The sequence below is a fragment of the Bos mutus genome, chromosome 9, assembly GCF_027580195.1.
Source record: "Bos mutus isolate GX-2022 chromosome 9, NWIPB_WYAK_1.1, whole genome shotgun sequence".
NCBI classification, from domain to species: Eukaryota; Metazoa; Chordata; class Mammalia; order Artiodactyla; family Bovidae; genus Bos; species Bos mutus.
The window spans coordinates 81,854,939-81,881,930 of NC_091625.1; the positions used below are offsets into that span (position 1 = coordinate 81,854,939).

Consider the following 26,992-nt stretch of genomic DNA (forward strand, 5'->3'; position numbering starts at 1 on the left):
TCATCAAATTCCCGTTTTTCTTGTCTTTCCTAATATTTCTAAAAATTTCCCATTTTTGGTATCTTGCCTTGTTCTTGCTCTTTCTTTCCTATGAATAAAGTAGAGTAATAGTTGCCCCCTAATGTGAATGTCATATAATGATACCTTTCTATCTCCATGGAGTACTCAAAGAGAATTATGTATTTTTCCTTATTATTTTAGATAAAGACATTTTTCATGTTTTCTTTTTAAAGCCTCCATTATGCTGTACAGTGGTGTCTAGCTTTAAAAAGTCCTTTGTATTAAATTTCTACATAGTTTTTATGATGAAGAAAGACAACATTTTTTAGTTTCAATATTTTTTAATTTAATGAAGGAAGAAATCTTATTCTTATATTTGCATATAACCTTGCAAAATGTATACATTACTATTATTACTCATTTAAAAATATATGTTAAAATAATTGATACATATTAAGATAATTATTTTTTTGTGTGTGACATATTTAGTCAGAATATCCAATGCAGATATATAATGTTCTAGTTAATTTGTTAATTTTCTCAATATTTTTTAATAATTTGTCCTTTTAGGTTGAAAGGAGAAAGTAAGCAGGTGATGGACTATAGAAAAAGACTAGATGAGATTATCTGTTGGTTAACAAAGGCTGAGAATGTTGTACAAAAAAGATCAACCACTGAACTGGAAGAAAACCTGCAAGAATTAACAGTAAGTGATTTATTTGTCTCTATATTTGCTGATGCTTTTTTGATGCATGAACATTTACACTAAAAATAAGATATTGGATGACTAAATAAGAAAAGGGGAAGAAGCTTTGTATTTGTGGTAAGACTGGTGAACTTTAAAGAGGAATATACATATATACATTTTTTAATTTTAAAGAGCAACTGTTATTTCATCATTGCAGAGGCAAAGCTTCATTCATGTAAAAGTGATGTCATGTGGGTCTAAGTATTGGACCAAAGGATTTTAGAATATTTTAAACAGACATCAGCATTTTAGAATATAATAATTCTGTGAAGTATAGTTTTTTCCTTTTGGATTTAGAAGAGTATTAATTACTGATTACTATCTATAAAATGAGGAGAAGGCAATGGCAACCCACTCCAGTACTCTTGCCTGGAAAATCCCATGGACGGAGGAGCCTGGAAGGCTGCAGTCCATGGGGTCGCTGAGGGTCGGACACGACTGAGCGACTTCACTTTCACTTTTCACTTTCATGCATTGGAGAAGGAAATGGCAACCCACTCCAGTGTTCTTGCCTGGAGAAACCCAGGGATGGGGGAGCCTGGTGAACTGTCTATGGGGTTGCACAGAATCGGACACGACTGAAGTGACTTAGCAGCAGCAGCAGGATCTATAAAATGAGTTCTACAAGAAGACTCCAAGTGACTGGAGAGTTACTGCAGTTTATTATGGTCTTATTGTCACAGTTGTATTAATTAAAGTTTCTTTGTTGATCTGCAACCCGCAAGAATTGTTTAAAATTGTATAGGTATACAACATATAAAAATACATAAAGGTATATAGGTATGTTATAATAATATACCCAAATTTCCATACATTTTTATATCCACAAACTTTATATTTTGTGTGTTAAGAATTAAAGTACTTGTAGAGCAATAAGCAAAATGTGCTCACATTTTTATTAAACAAAAGAAATTGTGTGCGAGTATAGATGCATACACATGTGTGCAATAAGGAATATCTAAAATGATACCCACTAATCTCATTAGAGATTTTGTCTAAAGGAATATGATTGAGGTATTTGGGGAAAGACAATGTTAATACTGATGAAAAATATATGGCAAGTGGTTATTAAGTTTTCATTTCAAAATCTGACAAATATATAATAAGTTTGTGTTTATTATAAAAATTTTAGTAGTTTCCTTGGAATATGCCTTTTGTAAACAATTTGGGGTCAGTCACAAGGGTTAGGACAGTATATTGGGATAGGTAGACATGCATGCATAAAATGCTTCCATTGTTTCTGGGGATTTTTGGCCTTTTGTTAGAATAAACACCATTTTTATTTTTTATCTAAGAACAGAATATTAAGTTGTCAAGATAAATATGATTTTATATGACCCTGTTAAGAGGTGCAGGTTGGGAGTAGTAATTCATGTTCACACAGTGCTTCCTGGAAGTGGGAGTTCATTCCCGAATTAGTTACAGTTTGTTAATGTCAATTCAGGTTTCTTAGAAGTTTATTTTCCATTTAAGAAATTAAAGGTCCACATTTATAGGACTATTTCCCATAGAGATTTCTAACACAGTTCTTGATCTTTCACTGGTATGACAACCTTTTAACCATACCTCTCTTCTGACTCCCTTAGGACTTAACCCAGGAGATGGATGTACAAGCTGAGAAACTCAAGTGGTTGAATAGAACTGAATTGGAAATGCTTTCAGATAAAAGTCTGAGTTTACATGAAAGAGAAAAAGTTTCAGAGAGCTTAAGAACTGTAAATTCGTCATGGAATAAGGTGTGCCTTAAGAATTACTGTGATACCTTTTTCATGTTTATTGATTTTGTTCTCAAAGAAGTGGGATTATACAACTGTTTTAAGTATACCCAAATATGGGCACATTTTACTAATGCTTACTAGTATTGATAATTATGTTTTTTTTCATCTGTCATAGATGGAAGCTTATGTTCTCAAAGAATATTTATTTCACATGGGATTTTTTGGCATAGAAGATTTTATATGTTATATACTATATTGAATAATGAGTGTATATTAGAATTAGGCAATAAAATGCTAATAATTATGCTCTGAAAAATGAAAGCCTTAAAATAACTTTGTGATGTTGCATGTGACTTTTCATATATATAGATTTATTTTAAATGGTTTTATTCATTCAGCATGTATTTACTAGGTCCCATCACTTCATGGGAAATACGTGGGGAAACAGTGGAAACAGTGTCAGATTTTATTTTTGGGGGCTCCAAAATCACTGCAGATGGTGATTACAGCCATAAAATTAAAAGATGCTTACTCCTTGAAAGGAAAGTTATGACCAACCTAGATAGCATATTGAAAAGCAGAGACATTACTTTGCCAACAAAGGTTCGTCTAGTCAAGGCTATGGTTTTTCCTGTGGTAATGTATGGATGTGAGAGTTGGACTGTGAAGAAGGCTGAGTGCCGAAGAATTGATGCTTTTGAACTATGGTGTTGGAGAAGACTCAAGAGTCCCTTGGACTGTAAAGAGATCCAACCAGGCCATCCTAAGGGACATCAGTCCTGGGTGTTCATTGAAAGGACTGATGTTGAGGCTGAAACTCCAATACTTTGGCTACTTCATGCGAAGAGTTGACTCATTGGAAAAGACCCTGATGCTGGGAGGGATTGGGGGCAGGAGGAGAAGGGGACGACAGAGGATGAGATGGCTGGATGGCATCACCAACTCAATGCACATGAGTTTGGGTGAACTCCAGGAGTTGGTGATGGATAGGAAGGCCTGACGTGCTGCGATTCATGGTGCTGCAAAGAGTCAGACACGACTGAGTGACTGTACTGAACTGAACTGAAGTAGGTTGTAATGGTATGTGGCTACCAATATGATTAAGATAAAGTCTTTTTCTCATATCATTGCTTCTTTTGCATTTGAATCAGAGGTAAAGTAATAGGCTTCTATTTATTTTGGCTTGGGCACATAGCATAATGGGGCTTCCCAGGTGGCACAGTGGTAAAGAATCCACCTGCCAATGCAGGAGATGCAAGAGACCCAGGTTTGATCCCTGGGTTGGGAAGATCCCCTGGAGTAGGAAATGGCAACTCACTCCTGTTTTCTTACCTGGAAAAGCCCGCACACAGAGGAGTCTGGCTGACTACAGTTTGTGGTGTTGCAAAAGTTGGACATGACTGAGCAGATGAGCACACACTCAGTAAGAAGTCTGTCTGGGACATTGAACAGATATGTTTCTGTCTTGTTTTGGACAGGACCCATATCAGTCATTTTTCTTCCTCTCCATCCTTTTAAAATGATAGCCATCCTTCTATATCTAATGATTTAGGTGCTTTATTGATCTAGCCTCTCTGCTTGAGAACTACTGCCTTTATGGGTCACTGTTACTGATGACTCACACAGCTGCATGTCTGGCCTTGACCTCTCTCTGCATTCAGACTTCATCACAGCTGCGTGCTGAGCATCTGTACTTTGATATCTATGATATCTAACAGGCATCTGATACTAACATACAAGACTGAGTACCTGACTCCACCTCCCTCTGGGGTCTTAGTTTACTTTTCCCACCTCAGTTACTGGTAATCACATCCTTATTATGGTTTATGCCAGAACTCTGGACTCAGTTTTATGACATGTGAATTTTATCTCAGTGAAAAGCAAACAAACAAATAAACCCTGGAGTCACCATCATCAGCTTCTCCTTCAAAATTGCTGTCTCGTTGATGGATGGTTTGAATGGAAGGCTACAGGAGTAGATACACAATAAGGCAAATGGAGCAGTTTTAACAAATGTTGATATTGAGTGGCACATGGGTATTCCCTGGGCAATTCTTTCATCTTTTCTTAGGTTTGCAAAATTTCATAAACTTGGCCGCTTCTCACGGCCTCCATGACCACTAAGTTGTTTCCTGTGTGATCATCATTGCCGTCATCTCTTGTGTGATTCCTGCCATGGCCACTTCCTTGGCCTCCTGTTTGCCTCACTTTTCCCTTTGTCCGTCTCTTCTTAACAAAGCAACCAAAGTATTTGTTAAGAATCATTCAGGTCAAGTAAATCCCCTGAAAAAGCCCTGCTAATAGTATTCCGTCTCATTCAGAGTAATGGCCAAAGTCCTGACGGTGGCTTATGAGGCTGATCGTGTTCTGGCTTCCTGTTATCTCCCTGACTTCATCTGCTACGCTGTCTCCTTGCTGTTTTTCAGACATGTTGGCCCCGTGTCCAACATGCCAGACTCAGCTTGTGAATATTCAGGCGGAGCACATGTATTTATTTAACACAAAGGATGTCAGTGGGTATTGTGTAGAATAGGGCATGGTGGCCACTTTGGGAACACAATGTCAGACAGAGCTTCCTTTATCACAGGACTTCATGTAGATTCTACACTAATTATGTGAGTTATGGGAATCTAGGACCAAGCAAAAGCAAGGCTTATCATGTAGAGAATTTCAACAGACACATTTTAGGAAATACTAATCTGCATTTTTCATTCATTCATGCTTTTATTTGCTCAGTAGGATTTTACTGGGCTCTCATTTTATGCCAGGTACCATTTTAAGAACTGGAAATGTAGCCAAGAGTATGAAAATGCTCCTTAACCCAAAGAGCTCATTGTGGGTGAGACAGGTAGATAACCTCCTTGTTATAAAGGAGGTATCTGTGGGAATATAAAAGTGGAGAACCTCCCTAACTTTGGGTGGTAGCCATGGAAGGTTTTGTGGAGTTCATATCCAAGCTAATTTACTAAAGATGAATGAGTATTAGTCAGATGGAGGATTGGAGGGAAAGACATTGCAGGGAAAAGAAGCATAAATGACAGGAGCTAGAGGAGACAGAGAGTGAAGAAGATGTCAGGGACACAGGTGATGGATCCACACTTGGACATATCTGAATATACAGTTGACAGGAAGAGTACGACTGAAGATCTGTTTTGGAAAGTCATCAGTCTCTTGAAACTCCATTTGATAAATGAAGCAATTAGAAACCAGGACCCAGGGAGAGAGGCCAGGATGAAGCATAGAATATCTATCACAGAGGTGGGGGTAAAATCACCATTGTAAAATACCAAGAGAATCAAGGGAGAGGGAGTGGCAGCATTAAATGTTGTACAGGAGCAGGCCAGCTAAGGACTGGATGACGTTCTTGCTGTCAGTTGGGGGTCAGGGAAGACCGCAGTGGATAGTGAAAGTGGACACAGAAGCTTAGGCATTGAAGAGGGGCAGGAAAGCGGCAGCAAGAATCATTTAGAAGAACGCTTTCTTTTGAAAATGTCATCATCCGTATTTATATACTATTCTTCTCTTTCTGTTTGGCCTGATGCTGTAGATATGCAGAGAAGTGCCTGGTGTGCTGAAGGAACGCTTCCAGGATCCCTGTTCTGTTGCTCAGATGAGAATTGCTGGTAAGATACAGTTTTTTCCTTCACAACATTTTTTATAAACATAGCAGAATTTTATGATTATGAGCATTGTATGTGAATTAGGAAAACTTATTTAAAAACACAATGCAGTTATGACTTATCATTCTGCTTTCAATCATTTGAAAAGAATATCGTCTCTAAACACAAGATGTATTTCACTGCCTAGTGTGTGCAAGGCACTTCCTCTCATAGGAATTAAGAGTTTTAGCCTTTCTTGAGGCCAGTGTGGAACCTGAGCCCCAAAAGAGCTTGCTGAAGGCGAGGGGAGAGGCAAGGTGGGGACGTTGGGGGAATAGTTTTCTAGGAACATGCAGCTTTTCAGCAAATCAATGGTAAGTCATTGTGTTGGCGTGTTCTGGAGATGTGTAACTAGGCGCTGATGATGACTGAAAACAAAAAGTTTGGATACCCCTGGGAGCAGGAGTCGGGGATTCGGAAGAGCTGTCCATCTCAGGGAGGCTGTTTGTGGACAAATGCTGATCACTTAGGCGAATGAAGAGTGTTTTCTCACTATTCATTTCCTTCTCTTTGCTGAAACTAGAGTGCAGGCTACTGCCCCGTAGCCACTGTGACCTCTGCTAATTAATCACTGCTTTGCAAGCTCTCTAAACCACCGTGGCTGGCTCTCCTGCTGTTGAGTCACCAGGCAGAACCTCCGATGTGATTAACCCTGTCTGCTTCCTGTGTGCCTTCTGCTGCCTCTCCCCTTCCTCCTCTGTCCTCCTGCTCTTCCTCCTGCTCCTTCTGCCCCTCCTCCTCCTCCTCTCTTCTCACTACTCCCGCCTTCTTTCTCCTGTTCCCCTCTGGAGTCAGAAACTGATGAGTGACAAGACTTTTTTTTTTCTTTTTTTGAGATTGGAGGCTTGTCCAGGGCCAAGTTTGTATTCAGTTTTTAATTGTATTTCCCAGTACCTTGTACAGGAGATACCTGGCATCTGATTGGTTTTGTCGCTCAAGATCCAAAACACTTGGATTAGCATTTGGGTCCTGCTGCTTTGTCACCTCAAGTTCAACTCCATAACCATAGGGAAAAGGCCTGATGCATTTTGCAAAAGCACATTAGGTTACTTTTGAAAATATCATCATCTGTATTCATATACTATTCTTCTCTTTCTGTTTGGCCTGATGCTGTAGATTTGCAGAGAAGTGCCAATGGCTTACATCATTATGTAACATCATGGCAAAGGAGTGGGGAAAATTTGAATGCATATTTAAAAGTACAAAAAACACAGCATTGTAAATCAACTATGCTCCAATAAAAATTTAAAAGTATATATCCAAACAATAAAAATAAAAAGTAAAGTACAAAAAGCTGCCAGCAAAACTACACCTTGCATTAGGTGAGCAGTTTATTCTTCATAAGATATTCCTCCCTGAAGTGTGAAACCTGAAGCTAATTCCAGTGTGTTCTGCGCCTCCTGTACAGTATTGTAATTCAGATTTTTATTATTCCTTTAAAAATTATATTAAAAAATAAAGTTAACTGTCTTAAAGTGAACAATTCAAGGACATTCCACAGTGTGGTACAGCCACCACCTTTGTCTAGTTTGAAAATATTTCCATCACTCCAGAGTAAAAACTCTTACTCAACAGTTTGTCTCCCTTCCCTTCTAGCCCCAACCCATGGCAACCACAAATCTGTGTTCTGTCTCGATGGATTTATCTGCTCTGGATATTTCCTGTAAATGGGACCATCCAGTGCTTCTTGCCCCTCTGTATTGTCTTTGAGGTCTATACATGCTAGCTTCTGGCTGACTGCACTCAGATGGGCACTCAGCACTGAAGAGCAACCCACTGCACTTTCTTCTGAGTGCCCCTTGCTCATTTCTCTACTAATGACCTCATCTCATTTTTAAAAACTAAAGTACTGTTTATTCAATGAGGTCTTCTTTTTCCCATCACAGACTCCCTCCACCTACCTACCGGTATACCCACAAACTACATGCTTTCTTCCTATTCAGTGGAAGAGTCTCCATTTTGAAGACCATCTCCTCCACTTGTGCTACGGATCACATCTTCTCTTGAGTTTAACTGATCCTCATTGTCTCCTCTCTACTGGATCATTCTCATTCGCATACATCTCAATGCTTGTAGATCTAGTATCTCATTTAAACTCATGTATGGTGTTTCATGGCATGGGTATACCTCAATCCTCAGAACTGTCTTCTCTAGCTTTGTTCACCAGTCCCATGACTTTAGACACTTTATAACTTTAGGTAATTTGGCCATGGGCCAGTGCACTTGGAGTCACCCTTGACTCTTTTCTGGGTTTCATATCCAATCCATTGCCACTTTTTTCCAGTTCCATGGCCCATCCCAACTACTTCCCTGGTCTTAAACTATTTATCTTTCATGTAGATTGTTGTAATATTCTAACTTACTGTTCAGATTCTATTCTTATCTTATCCCTCATCGATTATGCTGATAGCAGCCAAGCAATAGCTCTAGAAAACAAGTTTGATGTATTATTCCTTTGATTTCAGTCTTTTAATCACTTCCACCATACATAAGTGATTTTTGCTCCCTTACCATGGTCCAGAAGACCATGTATGATCTGTCTACTGCCTATCTCTGTAATCCCATTTCTTACCACTTTTTTTCCTCTGTTCATTCTCCTTCAGACACACTGGTCTTCTCACTGTTTCTAATATGTCAAAAACATTTCCATTTATGGCCCTTGTGCTTGCTATTTCTGCTTTCTTTCTTATCCACATGTCCTTCCCTCAGTTATTACATGTTTCACATTCTCACTTCACTTAGTTCTCATATATTCCCTTTTTAGATGGGCCTTTCCTGACCTGAGCACCATAACTCAGTTACATCTTCTCTCCAAGATCCCTCCTGTCTCTCTCCAGCTTCTTGCATTAGATTTACTGTATGCCATATATCCATCCCTAGTGGCTCAGATGGTGAAGAATCTTCCTACAATGAGGGAAACCCAGGTTTGATCCCTGGGTCGGGAAGATCCTCTGGAGAAGGGAATGACAACCCACTCCACTATTCTTGCCTGGGGAATTCCATGAACAGAGAAGCCTGGCAGACTATAGTCCATGGGAATGCAAAGAGTTGGACATGACTGAGCAACCAACATTTTCACTTTCATATATCCATCCACTCCCATCAGAATGCAACCCCCACGAGGTCAAGGCCTTTGTCTTGAAGTGAAGTGAAGTGAAGTCGCTCAGTCATGTCCGACTCTTTGCAATCCTATAGACTGCAGCCTACCATGCTCCTCTGTCCATGGGATTTTCCAGGCAAGAATACTGGAGTGGGTTGCCATTTCCTTCTCCAGAGGATCTTCCCGACCCAGGGATAGAACCCAGGTCTCCTGCATTGTAGGCAGATGCTTTGCCATCTGAGCCACCAGGGAAGTCTTACACATTCCCATACCTGTAGCATCTAGTCAAGTGCCTTGCATATAGTAGGTTTTTAATAGATGTTGATGAAGCAATGGATGGATAATGTAGGTTGTTTTCAATTTTTTAAAACTACAAAAAGTAACAGTGAGGATCAGGCAGAATGATGGGTGAGTTATTCTCCAGGGTATATCATGGTGAATTACTGGGGTGACCATAGTGAATATTGGCAACTTTACTTCATTAACTGCAGTCTAACTAGTTGTTCCAGATTACCTATCCACCTGCTGAATATGAACCCTTCCACTCATTGTTCTACATTGTTCTCAGCACTCCAAAATTTTATCCCCAGAACTCCTGTATGCTTTTAAAAATTATTGATTACCCCCAAAGACCTTTTGTTTGTGTGTTATGTTTATCAGTGTTTACCTAATTAGAAAGTAAAACTGAGGAATTTCCAAGATTATTTGTTTATTAATTTGTTCAAAAGACAATAATAAAAATACATTCTGTCAACAAAATATTTTATAAGATATTAACATAAGAAACAGAAAAATCAGAAAAGTGACAGCATTACATTTTTGAAAATCTTTAAATTTCTGGCATAAGTTAAGAAACTTGAATTCTTGTATCCGCTTCTGCGTTTGCTCAGTTGTGATATCATATGTCTTGTAGCCTTGGGTAGAATGACACTTTACATTTGAGAAAGAGTGAGCAGGAAGAGGCAAATAACTTACGATGATGATGCTTATGGTGTAGGCATCCACATTGCTTGGAAGGATCTCTCAGGACCCAGAGATCCCCAGACGTCACATTTGGAACATGTGACCTGTGGAGATAGGGTGCTTGATTTTAATTTGTGTTTCCTCAGTTACCTGTGTGCTTGAGCCTTTAAAAAGTATGTTTACTGTCTTTCTTACTTCCTCTTCTGTGGGTTATTGGTTGATGTCTTTTGAGTTTTAAAAAAATACTTAAGTTACTAATTCCTTGTCTGGAATGTGCATCGCAAATGATGAGTGAGTGAGTGAAAGTTGTTCAGTCGTGTCCAACTGTTTGTGACTCCTTGTGACCGCATGGACTATACAGTTCATGAAATTCTTCAGGCCAGAATACTGGAGTTGATAGCCTTTCCCTTCTCCAGGGGGATCTTTCCAACCCAGGGATCGAACCCAGGTCTCCTGCATTGCAGGCAATTCTTTACCAGCTGAGCCACAAGGGAAGCCCAAGAATATTGGAGTGGGTAGCCTATCCCTTTTCCAGCAGATTTTCCTGATCTAGGAACCAAACCAGGGTCTCCTGCATTGCAGGCAGATTCTTTACCAACTGAGCTATCAGGGAAGTCCTACCTTCTCCCTTAATCTGTGGCTTTTAAAACTTTTGTTTGTGGTACTAGTTTCAGAATTCTTAAACATTAGTGATCTATTAATAGCTTTCTTTTTTGTGATTTATTTTAGAGCTCCTTTAGTCCTCTGAAATCAAAAAGATATTCTTCTATATTTTACAATGTTAGTTTTCACATTCAGGTCCTTCATTCGACAGAGAATTAGCTTTCCTAAGGTGCATATGAGATCAAAATCTGTCCTATTACCTTCCAACTGCAGCCATAGGTCACGACTTTTCCCAGCATCACTTATTGACCAGTGAATTCTTCTTCACTGATCTACAGTGTAGTCTCTGCCAAGGTCAGGTTTCTCTGCCACCTGTGCACTGTGGTTCTTCTCTTCTCATGGTCTATTTGAATGTTTGGATCTATGATACTCAAAGTTAATCATTCATTATTAGCTGAGAAATACAACTAAATATCTGGTAAGGCATAACCCTCTATCCAAAAAAAATTGTTTTGACTGTTCTTGACCCTTTTCTTTCCAAATTAATTTTAAAATCAGAGTTCGAATATATAATTTTGTCAAGTTACAAACCTGTTGGGGTTTTTCTAAATATTTCCAATTTTTAAGGAAAAAGACTTGGCAATTAGTAGTAAATACATTAAATGTTTTCATATTTTTTACTCCAGTGATTCTGTTTTGGGGATTATCTACTAAGATGGCAATCAGAAATGTAAAGATACAAAATTATAAAGAAATGTAGAGATACAAAAAGATACATCTTACAAGTTCTTATTTTTCTAGTTTCGTTGCTTTGTTTTTGCAAGTTGTTTTATTTTTTTAAAAATTCAACAAATATTTATTGGGCATCTACTGTGTGCCAGGTATAGTTCTAACTGTTAGGGATTCATCAGTAAATACACATAAATGAATGAAATACATGGTATGTTAGAAGAGAAACAGATGTGTAAGAGACTGTGCCACTGAGTTGGCTCTGGAACATGTGAAGAAATCAGGTGTGCTGAGAGAATATTGAGATTTTAAAAAGAGTGGCATAAGACCTCATTTAGAAGATGACAAGTAAGCAAAGACTAACAGAAACATCACTTTTGTTGAATTTCTTTAATATTCCTTAATATTAAGAGTATTCTATGTTCTCTGACTTTCAGTGTTGTGATAGGAATTTGAAAGTATCCTTGATAGATATAACTGTACCTGTGTTAAGTTCTGTTGATAATAGCTTACCTGAAAACTGACAAGTGTTAAATACCTAGGTATAAAAAGTTTGTGTTAAAGCTTTCAGAATAATGATTTTTAAGCTCTTTTTGTTTTCAAAAAACAAAGAGTTAAAAGTATTACTAACCACTGTATAATGCTGTTAATTAAATTTATTGATGGGAGGGATCCTGATTTATCAAGCTTTTCTCTGAACTTGGAATATTATATCTAAACATTTACATATGGCTGATCAGCCCCTACATATGGACAGAAGAAAAGCAAAGTAATCACATACATAGTTTAGGTCAAAACTTGACTATTTAGGGAAGGAAAGGGTTAATCTAGATTATCTGAATGGACTTTGATGGATGACCAGAAAATATCTTAATTTTCAAGTCCCTTAGAGCCATGAATGGAAGCTAAAGATTTTAATGTATTTACTGATTTCTTTTGATTGGTAGTGGCTCTATGGAATGTTGTGTTGAGAAGGTACATTTTAAGTCATTGAGAAAAATTGTAATTGTTAGAAATGTCTGGAATGCAAAGAAAGAGGACAAAGAGACAGCCCTTGTGCCAAGTATTCATCAGCTTTGACCTACATTGGCAGAGTTAGCTTATGTGCCACATCAAATCTGTGGGCCCAGCATGTCAAGGTTTTGCAAAAGCAAAACCAAGGGCTTGTGCTTTCTGTGCTTGTAAAATCTGTACTGAAAATCAGTGAGCAGGAATGGACTGAGTCAATAATCTAAAAGCTTCAATCACAGAGAAGAAAGACTACAGTCTCTGTCTTTAAGTGTGTGGCATAAGTCTAAGTGGAAAATATATCAGGTGGACAGCCCAAAATGACATTCTTGTCTTAGAACCTGTGAAGATCAAGAAAGGCAACTGAAAACAGGAACAGTCAGGACCTGTGCGTTAAGTGAACTGAGTGGGATTCTGCCAGCAGGTGTCTCCTAGTCATGGTGCCGCTTCGTGAGGCGCTTACATCCTCCACCCTTCTTTGTTGCCTGTGAGAGGCTGTGCTCAGCATCTGGCACTAATAGAAACATTAGAATTGCAAAGTCTTTTTTTAGCTTATTATGACGAACTTTGAGTTTCATACCGTATTACTTTGCATCTTCAAACCTAGTTTTTTTCCCCCCAGTTTTATTGAGAAATAACTGACATATATCACTTTATAAGTTTGAGGTGTATAGCATGATGGTCTGATTTACATGTATTGTGAAGTGATTATCATAAATGAATCATCTTCTCATATACACGTAATTAACAAAAGAAAAGAGAAAAACATTTCTTCTTATGATGAGACCTCATAGGATTTACTGTCTTACCTTTTCTGTATCTCATTGCAGGGTTAACTGTAACCTTCATGTTGTACATTACACCCCTAGTGTTTATCTTGTAACTGGAAGTTTGTGACTTTTGACCACCTTTTCTTATTTCTCCTCCCCCTTTGCATTCACTTCTCTTAACCACAAGTCTGATTGATCTCTTTTCCTATGAATTTTTTTTTTCTTGTTTGGATACCACATATAAGAGAGATCATACAGTTCTTGTCTTTCTCTAGCTGACTTGGTGGCAACCCACTCCAGTACTCTTGCCTGGAAAATCCCATGGACGGAGGAGCTTGGTAGGCTGCAGTCCATGGGGTCGCTAAGAGTCGGACACAACAGAGCGACTTCACTTTCACATCTCACTCCCATGCATTGGAGAAGGAAATGGCAACCCACTCCAGTATTCTTTCCTGGAGAATCCCAGGGATGGGGGAGCCTGGGGGGCTGCCATCTATGGGGTTGCACAGAGTCAGACACGACTGAAGCAACTTAGCAGCAGCAGCTGACTTAGTTTACTTAGCATAATACCTTCAAGGTCCATCCATGTTATCTTAAATGATAGGATTTTTCTCATTTTTTAATATCTGAGTTATGTGTATACATATATATTTCAATATTAACCCTTTAGCAGAGATATGGTTTGCAATTATTCTTTGCTGTTCTGTGTATGTTGTCTTTTCACTTTGTTGTGTTGATGGTTTCTTTTGCTGTGTAGAAGCTTTTTAGTTTGATGGTAGTTCCACTTGTTCAGTTATATTCTTCAGGTGTTATATTCAAAGAGTCAATACCATGACCTCTGTCAAGGAGCTTTATTCAAAGAATACCGTGACCTGTATCAAGGAGCTTTATCTCCTGTGTTTTCTTCTAGGAGTTTCATAGTTTCAGGTTTTACATTTAAGTCTTTAATCTATTTTGAGTTAGTTTTTGCAAGTGGTATAAGACATAGGCCCAAATTTACTCTTTTACATGTGAATGTCCAATTATCTTAGCATTATGTATTGAAAAGACTGTCTTTTCTCCATTGTATATTCTTGGCTCCCTTGTCAAATATTAGTTGACTGTATCTGCAAATCTTTTTTAAAGTAAAAGTTCAAGAGGAGTCTTAAGTATCCAGCTGTAAGAAAAGGGGTAACTAAAAATTAGTGACTGTAAATAAAGATTATTACCTAGGTTTATTAAGAATTACTAATACTCATGTTATAAAGTTAAGTAAAAAAAGGACAGAAAATTACAGATAAATTGGCTTTATAGTTAAAGCAAAAACATCTTGATAAAATAAAATAACACTCCTAACTTTTTCATGATTGATGTATTTAAAAAAATTTTCTCTTGATGTCAGTCTTAGTTACTGTTAGTTGCTTTTGAATTATTGCTGCCCTCAAATAGGCTGTGTGCATGCTAAGTCGCTTCAGTCATGCCCGACTCTGTGCGACCTATGGACCGTAGTCTGCCAGGCTCCTCTGTCCATGGGATTCTCCAGGCAAGAATACGGGACTGGGTTGCCATGCCCTCCTCCAGGGTATCTTCCCAACTCAGGTATTGAAGCTGCTTTTTTTTTTTGTCTCCTGCATTGGCAGCTGGGTTCTTTACCATTAGTGCCACCTGGGAAGCCCCAGATATGGTGAGACTGTCTTTAATTAGCTTTATTGCAACCATAAGCCTTGTAGCTACTTTAGGAAATAATATTGCCATTTCATTATTAAACAAGAAAAAATGGCTGATTATGGCTGATTCTTGATGTATGACAGAACCAATGCAACACTGTAAAGCAATTATCCTCCAATTAAAATAAAAAAACCCTCTTTCAATCATTTTACTTAAACTAAAATTTACATAAATACACATATGCATACATCTCCATTATATAACCAATATCAGATTATCCTGCTGTGTTATTAACACTTTGCTTCATGTTTAATTTCAGCTCATCCCAGTGTCCAAAAGGTGGTGCTAGCATCATCTGCATCAGATATTCCTGTCCCATCTCCTCGTGCTTCAGAAATTTCAGTTCCTGCGGATCTGGATAAGACGATAACAGAACTAGCCGACTGGCTGGTATTGATCGACCAGATGCTGAAGTCCAACATTGTCACTGTCGGGGATGTAGAAGAGATCAATAAGACAATTTCGCGAATGAAAGTAGGTACCTAGTGTAAAGGTTTGTCATGGAAACACCACAGCACAGGAGTAGACAAGATCTGTATGGATCGCTTTTGTTTATCTTAAACTCTGCGAGAATGAGCTTTAAAAAAAAATTTTTTTTTAAAGTGTTTCTTGTCCATTTAATCTGCCGTGTTTTCATCCCACTGAATTCTTAACTCACCTAAAATTATTTAAGCAGCACATCCTTAGGAACAGGAAGGCCACTGAAAGAAGCCAGGATGCTTTCAACCAAATATGCCATCATATGTCCGACTTGCTTGACGAGTTGCACGTCCTCTGTGAGGTGTCAGAGTGACGTTCTTCAACAAAGGATGACCTCTGGGCAGGGACTCTGGATACGTCACATCCAACGCTGCTGCCTTAATGAACCCAGTCTGAAGGGCTTTCACCAGGGTGTCTTGATCAACTAGTAGGCCTCTGCCGATGTTGATAAGGATGATGGTGGGCTTCATTAACCTCAGTTCCCGCCTCCTGATCATGCCCTGGGTCTGGGGCATCAGGCTCACAGCCAACATTACAAAGTTCAACCGCTGAAGCAGGTCACCCAGCCTCTCACAGTACATGGCCCCAACAGCTTTCTTCTCCTCTAATTTTCAGTACTCTTCTGTTAATAAACTGCTTTTGGGGCTTCCCTGGTGGCTCAGATGGTAAAGCGTCTGCCTGCAATGTCGGAGACCCGGGTTCGATCCCCGGGTTGGGAAGATCCCCCTGGAGAAGGAAATGGCAACCCACTCCAGTACTCTTGCCTGGAAAATTCCATGGACTGAGGAGCCTGGTAAGCTACAGTCCATGGGGTTGCAAAGAGTCGGATATGACTGAGCGACTTCACTTCACTTTCACAAGGAGAGCAACTGTGCTTGCATCTGGAAAGCAGGACCTCCAGAATGATTAATTAGGGGGACTCTGTGGGAGTGAACGGCGATGAGCCCTTCCTCAGCGAAGTTATTGCCTCCGTCCACTCGTAGGTCCCGATGGCACCGCACAAGCTTGGGTGCCAATGCACTAAATGGAGAGGCAATAGGTCTGAAGCAGCCCGGTCCTACCAGGTCGCCTCCAAGACGCTCACGACGTGGACCACCCAGCTGCCTCCGGCCCCTCAGAGTGGAGTCCACGTCCCTCTTAAAAAATTCTTGATCTGTCAGCCACACTGGCTAGCTCTGATGCAGAAAGCTTTTCTTGCATTTGTGTTGTTTTGGTTAAGAATGTGAGCTGTAGACTCTGTTTTTACAAGCTAAAACTGACGTCCTAAATCTGGCTGTATCAGTATAAATGTAAACTGGTGTTAATTTAGTCCCTAATGTCATATAGGCATTTGTTGAAGTGCCTTTTCAACCTATATTTAATAATGAGCTTATTTAATTGTTGACATCATCAGTGAGACTCTCCTGACTATAATTTTATTTCTATACATATGCCATTTGATATCAATCTTAAAGTTCTTTCTCCATATTCAGTGTATTTTTGGTCCTGGGCTATATGTTGTGTAGGGATGCTGAAATGAATATATCAGATAGAAACTAAGAATGAACTATGAAAAATAATAAAATAATAGCAGCTATTACTAACTCTTACTAAGTGCTTAGTGTGTGCTCGGTGTCTTTCTAAGTATTTGACGTGTATTATCTCATTCACTTTAACAATCTTGTGAAGTAGGTACCAGTTTTATTCCCATATTGAAGATATATGTGAGAGGCACAGTCTAAAAAAAGCCACTGAGCAGGTACAGCCACGTGGTAGAGCAGCCAGGATGAAGAAGGGGTTACATTCACAGTGAAGGAATGCAGACTATGTGGAATTTTGATGCTTAGAGACAAAATAAATGACATTCCTGGTATAGTGACCAGGGTGAATAAAGATTTGAGGTGGGGAGCATGAGGGATGGTTCAACAGTTGTGCAGTAAGGAGGTGTAGTGGGAAGTCAATGAAGTCAGACCAAGTCCACCTTCCGAAGGAGCTTGTGGACTAAGCAAAGCTCTTTGGATTTTTAGTCTGTAAGCAATCGGTAAGCATCTTTTCTTCCCATTTTCTTTTTAAAACTGTGGCTGGAGACTGATCATAACAATGCTCTGCTTGAGTAAGAAGACTGGGAATAGTGCACGAGGTGCTTAAAACAAGGAGAAAAGCCCTTTCTGAGTGGCTGAGATGATGTCATTGCAATTAGCGGAAATCAGGAACAGAAGAAATGGAATGTGAATAAGGGTTTGATTGATTTAGTTTCAGATACGTTGTGTTGAAAGGTCCTTATGCCACTTACAAGGAAATGATCAGCATTCATTGAACTGTCTCTGTGTGATTCAGGATTAGAGGTTGTGAATAAAGCCATTTAGAAATAATACTTGACACTATAGGAATAATTGAAATCTGAAAAGTTAGGGAATTCACAGAGGAAGAGCTGTGGATTCTCTTTGGAAGTTGTATATTTTAATCTTTATGGCTATGTGTGAGTTCTATACTTAAAACACACCATTTTCTTAATATTGTTAACTTTTCCCTCCTAAGAAACTCTAACTTTCTCAAGCAGCAGTCTTTTCTGTCTGTGCTGTGCTGTGCTTAATCACTCAGTTGTGTCCGACTCTTTGTGTTTAGGGTTATTTAATTTGCAGTTCTTCTAGTTCGAGTTTTTCTACCCCCTCATCTCCACCCTGTAGGTGCCATTAGTTTATGTTCATTTCTGTTGTAGGACAGATGTGCAGAGCATCAGTTGCAGAAATCACTGCTAATGTTTTTGTTTTTTGGTTGCACTCTTTGTTGCAGGGCATGGGTTTCTCTAGTTGTGACTCACAGGCTCAGTAGCTGTGGTCTGCAGGCTTAGTTGCTCCAAGGCATGTGGGATCTTAGTTCCTAGAGCAGTGACTGAACCTGAATCCCTTGCACTGGGAGGTGGATTCTTAACCAGAGACCACCAAGGAAGTCCCCTTGCTAATGTTTTGAACATACTTTTTAGATTTCAAAGGGATTTTCTTCATTTAATCTTCTCAGACTTGATATAGCTGAACTGCAGGTGTTTTTATTATTTCTTTTTGTGGAAACAAGAGAGGTAAAGTACCTTGCCTGGTGATCCAGATAATAAGTGGGAGAGCCAAGATTCGAACCTGGGGCCTCTGACCCCAGATCCTGCACTTTTCTCCTCTATAGCACTGATGGCTCACTGCTCCTTTCAGGAGGAAAACAACAGCTTGGATGGCAGCACACCAGTTATGCTTTGTTAGTGTTTTTATCGTACAGCTTATTAACCTGTCTTAATGATCATTTTGTCTTGACAGATCACAAAGGCTGACTTAGAACAGCGCCATCCTCAGCTCGATTATGTCTTTACATTGGCGCAGAATCTGAAAAATAAAGCTTCCAGTTCAGATGTGAGAACAGCAATCACTGAAAAATGTAAGATTTAAAAAATAAAAGTATACATCATCATTCATTTTCCTTGAAAATGATAACATGCACATTTTTGAAGATTATTCAGCTAGAAATTACTATTACTTGATAATTTGATATTTGATAATCCCTATTAATGAAATAGCTTTCCCTTGTTTTTTTTTATTTTTTGTGAAGATTTTCATAATTCCTTTATGAATCCCTTAAACTATGAACAGCGTTAGTTTTTAAGTAATTAGTAATACATTGAAGGTTTGTTTGTTTGTTTTTTCATTTAGGTTAGAATTTCTTTTAAAGAAACCAAAGAGACAAAAGTTAGAGAAACCCATAGGAATGCAAATCCATTCTCCTATTATATTCACTGAAACCAAATCTTACCATGTCTTTTAACTCCTCTTCTCAGAATTCATTCCAAAAATATGTGTTGAGTAGCTACTATATACCTGTGTATCTGGCTCTAATTTGAGAATACTTTAGTTAAATACAACATGGAACAAAAATTAAATACAACTCAGCAGCAACAAAGTTCCCTGTTTGGAATTGGCTTTCTGGCCTACAGGGATCTGTTAAATCTGTATGACATACAGAACAGTCAGGATTCTTAAGAATGTCATGTAGGGACAATCACTGTGTGTTTGCATCACCCGCTTCCTCTCTGTAGCCCTCAGCACTGTCTGTAGCTGTTCTGAACGATGTCTGTTCTTTATAACGTCCTGACATTTCCTAGTCTTCTTACCTTTATTCACATTATGTTTTCTTCTTCTTGGCCTTCTCTCCCCGGGTGAAATTCTACTCAGCAGATAAAATGTCACCCACTCTGCAAAGTCTTTCCCACCCTCTTTAAGTCCCTGGTGAACTGTATTTTCTATCTTTAGTTCCTGCTATGGTCTTTCCCCCCTATAATTTCATTGTCGATCTCACTATTAATTCTCTCTCCCTTCTGTAAGTTGTGAATATTCACCTCTTTGGCCCCAAGATTTCCAACACTGCTCAGTACCAATTAGGAACTTAATAAATATTTATGGCATAATATGAACTGGAAGGTAGTTTATTACCTTGCCTAATATTTCTCAAGGAAAGTCAACTGTTCCCCCTATTAAACATATTTTGATTTCAACATGAATGTGGCACCAGCAAAATTATTATAAGAGATGAGTTAGCAGAGAACTTTTAGTATCTCACAATGTTGGTTTGTTTTTGCTAAGTGAGCCATTTTATTTCTTTTTAAGTTAATTGATAGATGTGTGTGTGTGTTCAGTTATGTCTGACTCTTTACCACCCCATGGACTGTAGCCCGCCAGGCTGTTCTGTCCAAGGGATTCTCCAGGCAGCAAGGGTTGCCATTTGCTCCTCCAGGGAATCTTCCTGACCCATGGATTGACCCCAGTAGGAGGGTTCTTTACTGCTAGTGCCGCCTGGGAAGTCCCTTCTTTTTCATAACTCCCTCTTAAAAGTAGAAGAGAAAAGAAAGTAGGAGAGAGAAAAGGAGAAGAGAAGGGGACCAAAAAGAAAATCAAAGAAAGAAAAATAAGAAGAAAGAGTAAAAAAAAAGAGAGAGGAAAAGAGTTAATATGGATTTTTTATAATAGAAACTGTTGATACATAGAACTTGAATCTCATTTACTTGTAGTGCTTCTCTTAAATATATAAAAACACTTCCTTTTAGAGAGGTTTCATGCTACAGAAAAACAAATGTGAAAAGAACTCTTAAATAGTTTGTTTTCTCTTAAAATCAATGCTACCTCAGAGCATTTCCTTAGAGGATGACAAGTGACTGTTTCTATGGTCATAAAAGTATATCATAAAGTACTGTCAAAAGTACTGTAATCTCCCTTTTTCAGACCAGGTTCTGTAAATATAAACCGGGTAAGAATTAATTTTTAAATAATTTTTTGTTTATCTGTTTAAAATAGTAAATATCTTTATTATGAGATATTTTAATGTGATCAGAATAGAGTTTAATTCAACATTTTTTTCTTCAAGGATGATTTCAGAAATGTATCAGTCATATAGTATGGCAGACATAATAAAATTCCTTTAAAATGTATGTACCATTTGGCTACCTTTCTCTTTTCCATATTTGACCTTATTTATGATGAATTTGGTGTCATGTATTTTTTCCTTTTCCTAATGGCTGCTTTCTGGGATCTTTTTTTTTTTTTAATGTAATGCCTCCTCCAGTGGAAAAGGTCAAGAACCAGTGGGATAACACCCAGCATGGTGTGGAGTTAAGACGGCAGCAGCTGGAGGACATGATTATTGACAGTCTCCAGTGGGATGACCACAGGGAGGAGACTGAAGAGCTCATGAGAAAGTATGAGGCTCGCCTCTATATTCTTCAACAGGCTCGAAGGGATCCACTTGTCAAACAGATTTCTGATAGTCAAGTAAGTAAGGCTCATTAGTTACTTTCTGGCATTACCAATCTGTGGGATATGCTTTTTTAGTCTATTGTTAGCCATAATTTTTAGGACCCTTGTCATAAAGTTTTCCCAAGTGCTTAGAATGTACATTGAAATTTATGTAAAGAATTTGACCAGGAAGGTTGTTTTGGAAAATTTCCAGAGTAATAATGAGTAGAAATGTACTTGTATCCCAGAATTACAGCTCACTGATTCTTTGCAGATGGAACACACCCATGAACCAACATCTAGAAAGAAAACACCTTCAGAATCCCAGGAATCCTCCTTTTGCTTCCTTCTGTATTTACGTTGAAGGTCATTTTTATTTATGAAATCTCCCAAAATGTTCACGAGGGCTAAAGTAGTGAACAAGGGCTTCTCCAGTGACACTAGTGGTAAAGAACCCTCCTTCCAATGCAGGAGACTTAAGAGATGTGGGTTTGATCCCTGGATCAGGAAGATCCCCTGGAGGAGTTCATGGCAGCCCACTCCAGTGTTCATGCTTGGGGAATTCCATGGAAGGAAGAGCCTGGCAGGCTACAGTCCAGAGGGTCACAAAGAGTCAGACGTGACTGAAGAGACTTACCAGACATGTAGTGAACAAATCAAATATTAAGTTTAGTTTCTTTTAATACCTTTGTAACCAAACTGTTTTATCAGTATCATCAGAGCAAGTACCTTTTTTATGATTAGTTTGATTATAGAGTTGATGATATTGAATACTTATGGTACTTCAAAGTGCTACATTAAATCTCTCTACAATCATAGAAAATATTCTTGAATTGGAGGTTATGGTTGTTAGGTTATATGTGGTGTAACATTGATTAGCCCTTCAGATAGCCTAGATGAAGGTGTATGCTTGTGAAGGATATAATATAGAATATATGGGGAGCAGAATCTGAAACAGGACAGCATGTTTTTATTCTTTAGACCTGTAGACTTTCCATGATTGCTATTTAAAAATCAAGTGGCCAGGTATCCTGGTTTTCTGGATCATTCTCTATCTATCTCTATGCTATCTGCTATGCTATCACTATCGTTCTCTGTGTTATCTGCTGATTTGTTTTAACCAAATGACTAAAAAAATAATAATCAGCAAAGCCCTTGGACTCTTAACCAGAGGAATACAATTGAAAGCGATATCAGTGTTTCAATTATTATATTCAGAATATTCTTTTCTTATTAGCAACATTAGCGTGAAAAGGGAAAAAGATATGACACTGAAAGAGGAACTCCCCAGTTTGGTAGGTGCCCAATATGCTACTGGAGAAGAGTTGAGAAACAACTCCAGAAACAATGAAGTGATGGAGTCAAAGCGAAAACAGTGCCCAATTATGCATATGACTGGTGATGGAGGTAAAGTTCTGTAAAGAACAGTATTGCATAGGAACCTAGAATGTTAGGTCCATGAATCAAGGTAAATTGGAAGTGGTGAAAAAGGAGATAGCAACAGTGAACATTGACATTTTAGGAATCAGTGAACTAAAGTGGACTGGAATGGGTGAATTTAATTCAGATGATAGTTATATCTATTACTGTGGGCAAGAATCCCTTAGAAAAAATGGAGTAGCCATCATAGTCAACAAGAGTCTGAAATGTAGTGCTTGGGTGCAATCTAAAAAACGATAGAATGATCTCTGTTCGTTTCCAAAGCAAACCATGCAATATCACAGTAATCCACGTCTGTGCCCCAACCAGTACTGCTGAAGAAGTGAAGTTAACAGTTCTATGAAGAGCTACAAGAACTTCTAGAATTAACATCCAAAAGATGTCCTTTTCATCATAGGGGACTGGAATGCAAAAGTAGAAAGTCAAGAGATAGCCTTATGATCCAGCAATCCCACTGCTGGGCATACACACTGAGGAAACCAGAAGGGAAAGAGACACGTGTACCCCAGTGTTCATCGCAGCACTGTTTATAATAGCCAGGACATGGAAGCAACCTAGATGTCCATCAGCAGATGAATGGATAAGAAAGCTGTGGTACATATACACAATGGAGTATTACTCAGCCATTAAAAAGAATACATTTGAATCAGTTCTAATGAGGTGGATGAAACTGGAGCCTATCATACAGAGTGAAGTAAGCCAGAAGGAAAAACACCAATACAGTATACTAACGCATATATATGGAATTTAGAAAGATTGTAACAATAACCCGGTGTACGAGACAGCAAAAGAGACACTGATGTATAGAACAGTCTTATGGACTCTGTGGGAGAGGGAGAGGGTGGGAAGATTTGGGAGAATGACATTGAAACATGTAAAATATCATGTAAGAAACGAGTTGCCAGTCCAGGTTCGATGCACGATACTGGATGCTTGGGGCTAGTGCACTGGGACGACCCAGAGGGATGGTATGGGGAGGGAGGAGGGAGGAGGGTTCAGGATGGGGAACACATGTATACCTGTGGCGGATTCATTTTGATATTTGGCAAAACTAATACAATTATGTAAAGTTTAAAAATAAAATAAAATTAAAAAAAAATAAATAAAGGTAAAAAAAAAGAGAGAGAGAGAGATACCTGGAATAACAGGCAAGTTTAGCCTTGGAGTACAAAACAAAGTAGGCCAAAGGCTAATAGTTTTGCAAGAGAATGCACTGGTCATAGCAAACACCCTCTTCCAACAACACAAGAGAAGACTCTACACATGGACATCATCAGATGGTCGACACCTAAATCAGATTGATTATATGCTTTGCAGCCAAAGATGGAGAAGCTCTGTACAGTCAGAAAAACAAGACTGAGAGTTGTCTGTGGATCAGATCATGAGCTCCTTATTGCCAAATTCAGACTTAAATTGAAGAAAGTAGGGAAAACCACTAGACCATTCAGGTATGACCTAAATCAAATCCCTTAAGATTAAACAGTGAAAGTGACAAACAGATTCAAGGGATTAGATCTCATTGACAGAATGCCTGAAGAACTATGGACAGAGGTTTGTGAAATTGTATAGGAGACAAAGATCAAGACCATCCCTAAGAAAAAGAAATGCAAAAAGGCCAAATGGCTATCGGAGGAGGTCTTACAAATAGCTGAGAAAAGAAGAGAAGTGAAAGGCAAAGGAGAAAAGGAAAGATATATCCATCTGAATGCAGAGTTCCAAAGAATAGCAAGGAGAGATAAGAAAGCCTTCCTCAGCGAACAATGCAAAGAAATAGAGGAAAGCAATAGAATGGGTAAGACTGGAGATCTCTTCAAGAGAATTAGAGATACCAAGGGAATATTTCATGCAAAGATGGGCTCGATAAAGGACAGATATGGTATGGATCTAACGGAAGCAGAAGATACTAATAAGAGGTGGCAAGAATACACAGAAGAACTGTACAAAAAAGATCTTCATGACCCAGATAAGCACGATGGTGTGGTCACTGACCTAGAGCCAGACATCCTGGAATGTGAAGTCAAGTGGTCCTTAGGAAGCATCACTACGAACAAAACTAGTGGAGGTGATGGAATTCCAGTTGCGCTATTTCAAATCCTGGAAGATGATGCTGTGAAAGGGCTGCACTTAATATGCCAGCAAATGTGGAAAGCTCAGCAGTGGCCACAGGACTAGAAAAGGTCAGTTTCCATTTCAATCCCAAAGAAAGGCAATGCCAAAGAATGCTCAAACTACTGCACAGTTGCACTCATCTCACACGCTAGTAAAGTAATGCTCAAAATTCTCCAAGCCAGGCTTCAGCAATACGTGAACTGTGAACTTCCAGATGTTCAAGTTGGATATAGATAAGGCAGAGGAGCCAGAGATCAAATTGCCAACATTCATTCGATCATTGAAAAAGTAAGAGAATTCCAGAAAAACATCTACTTCTGCTTTATTGACTATGTCAAAGCCTTTGACTGTGTGGATCACATTAAACTGTGGAAAGTTCTGAAAGAGATGGGAATACCAGACCCTTTACCTGCCTCCTGAGACATCTGTATTCAGGTCAAGAAGCAACATTTAGAACTGGAGGTGTAGCAACAGACTGGTTCCAAATCAGGAAAAGAGTACATCGAGGCTGTGCACTGTCATCCTGCTTATTTAACTAATTTACAGAGTACATCATGAGAAATGCCCGGCTGGATGAAGCACAAGCGGGAATCAAGATTGCTGGGAGAGATATCAATAACCTCAGATATGCAGATGACACCACCCTTATGGCATAAAGCAAAGAAGAACTAAAGAGCCTCTTGATGAAAGTGAAAGAGGAGAGTGAAAAAGCTGTCTTAAAACTCAGCATTCAAAAAATGAAGATCATGGTATCCAGTCCCATCACTTCATTGCAAATAGATGGGAAACAATGGGGACAGTGAGAGATTTTATTTTTGGGGGCTCCAAAATCACTGCAGACAGTGACTTCAGCCATGAAATTAAAAGATGCTTCCTCTTTGGGAGAAAAGCTATGACCAACCTAGATAGCATATTAAAAAGCGGAGACATTACTTTGTCAACAAAGGTCCATCTAGTCAAAGCTATGGTTTTTCCAGTAGTCATGTATGGATGTGAGAGTTGGACCATAAAGAAAGCTGAGCACCTAAGAATTGATGCTTTTGAACTGGGTGTTGGAGAAGACTCTTGAGAGTCCCTTGAACTTCAAGGAAATCATACCAATCAATTGCAAAGGAAATCAGTCCTGATTGTTCATTGGAAGAACTGATGCTGAAGCTGAAACTCCAATACTTGGGCCACCTGATGTGAAAAACTGACTCCTTGGAAAAGACCCTGATGCTGGGAACGATTGAAGGCAGGAGGAGAAAGGGACGACAGAGGATGAGATGGTTGGATGGCATCACTGACTCGATGGACATGAGTTTGAGCAAGCTCTGGGACTTGGTGATGGATAGGGAAGCCTCACATGCTGTAGTTCATGAGATTACACAGAGTCAGACATGAGTGAGCGACTGAACTGAATTAGCAGCATGGTTCTGTTCTTCTGGTACTCTAGGGTGGGTTTTTCTGCTAGTTGCTACAAAAATTATGAGAACATTCATTTGTCATTTCGGTTTCATAGGGAGTATCTTGATGCAGGCAGAGAAGGCAATGGCACCCCACTCCAGTACTCTTGCCTGGCAAATCCCATGGACGGAGGAGCCTGATAGGCTGCAGTCCATGGGGTCGCTAGGAGTTGGACACGACTGAGGGGCTTCACTTTCACTTTTCACTTTCATGCATTGGAGAAGGAAATGGCAACCCACTCCAGTATTGTTGCCTGGAGGATCCCAGGGACGGGGGAGCCTGGTGGGCTGCCGTCTATGGGGTCGCACAGAGTCAGACACAACTGATGCGACTTAGCAGCAGCAGCAGCATCTTGATGCAAGGGCTCTCAGGGGAAAAAAAATGTATCATAAAGCCAGTGCCTATGGACACACAGCATCAATATAATTTATTCAGGCACTCTCAGTAACCCTTGCTTCACTACTGAATTCACCCAACAGTTAACTTTGTAAGCAGGCATAGTGATCCAGGGGCAAGAAGATTTCCATATTCTCGACCTTTCTGCATCTCCAAGTGCATATAGAGGAACTAACTCTATAGTAAATTCATTCCTATGAGATGTGTATTCCTCTTACAATCAGATGCATAGCATTTGTAATGAACAAAGCAAATGGTTCGAGGAATTAAAATATATCAAAGAGGAAAAGATAGTAATCTTTTAACACTATCTGCTATGTACTTGCTATGTACTTGATCACTTTTCACTTCCAGAATTATTTTTGTTTGAGC

At 39.0% G+C, this 26,992-nt stretch overlaps 1 protein-coding gene across 1 annotated transcript in view; it reads left to right on the plus strand.

The window, feature by feature from the left end:
* Positions 1–26,992, plus strand: part of UTRN (utrophin) — a 556,038-nt gene that overhangs the window by 250,424 nt on the left and 278,622 nt on the right. Inside the window, 6 exon segments of the mRNA XM_070376815.1 lie at positions 571–706; positions 2,335–2,484; positions 6,014–6,089; positions 15,265–15,479; positions 18,767–18,884; positions 21,060–21,265. Coding sequence (XP_070232916.1) covers positions 571–706; positions 2,335–2,484; positions 6,014–6,089; positions 15,265–15,479; positions 18,767–18,884; positions 21,060–21,265 — 901 coding nt within the window.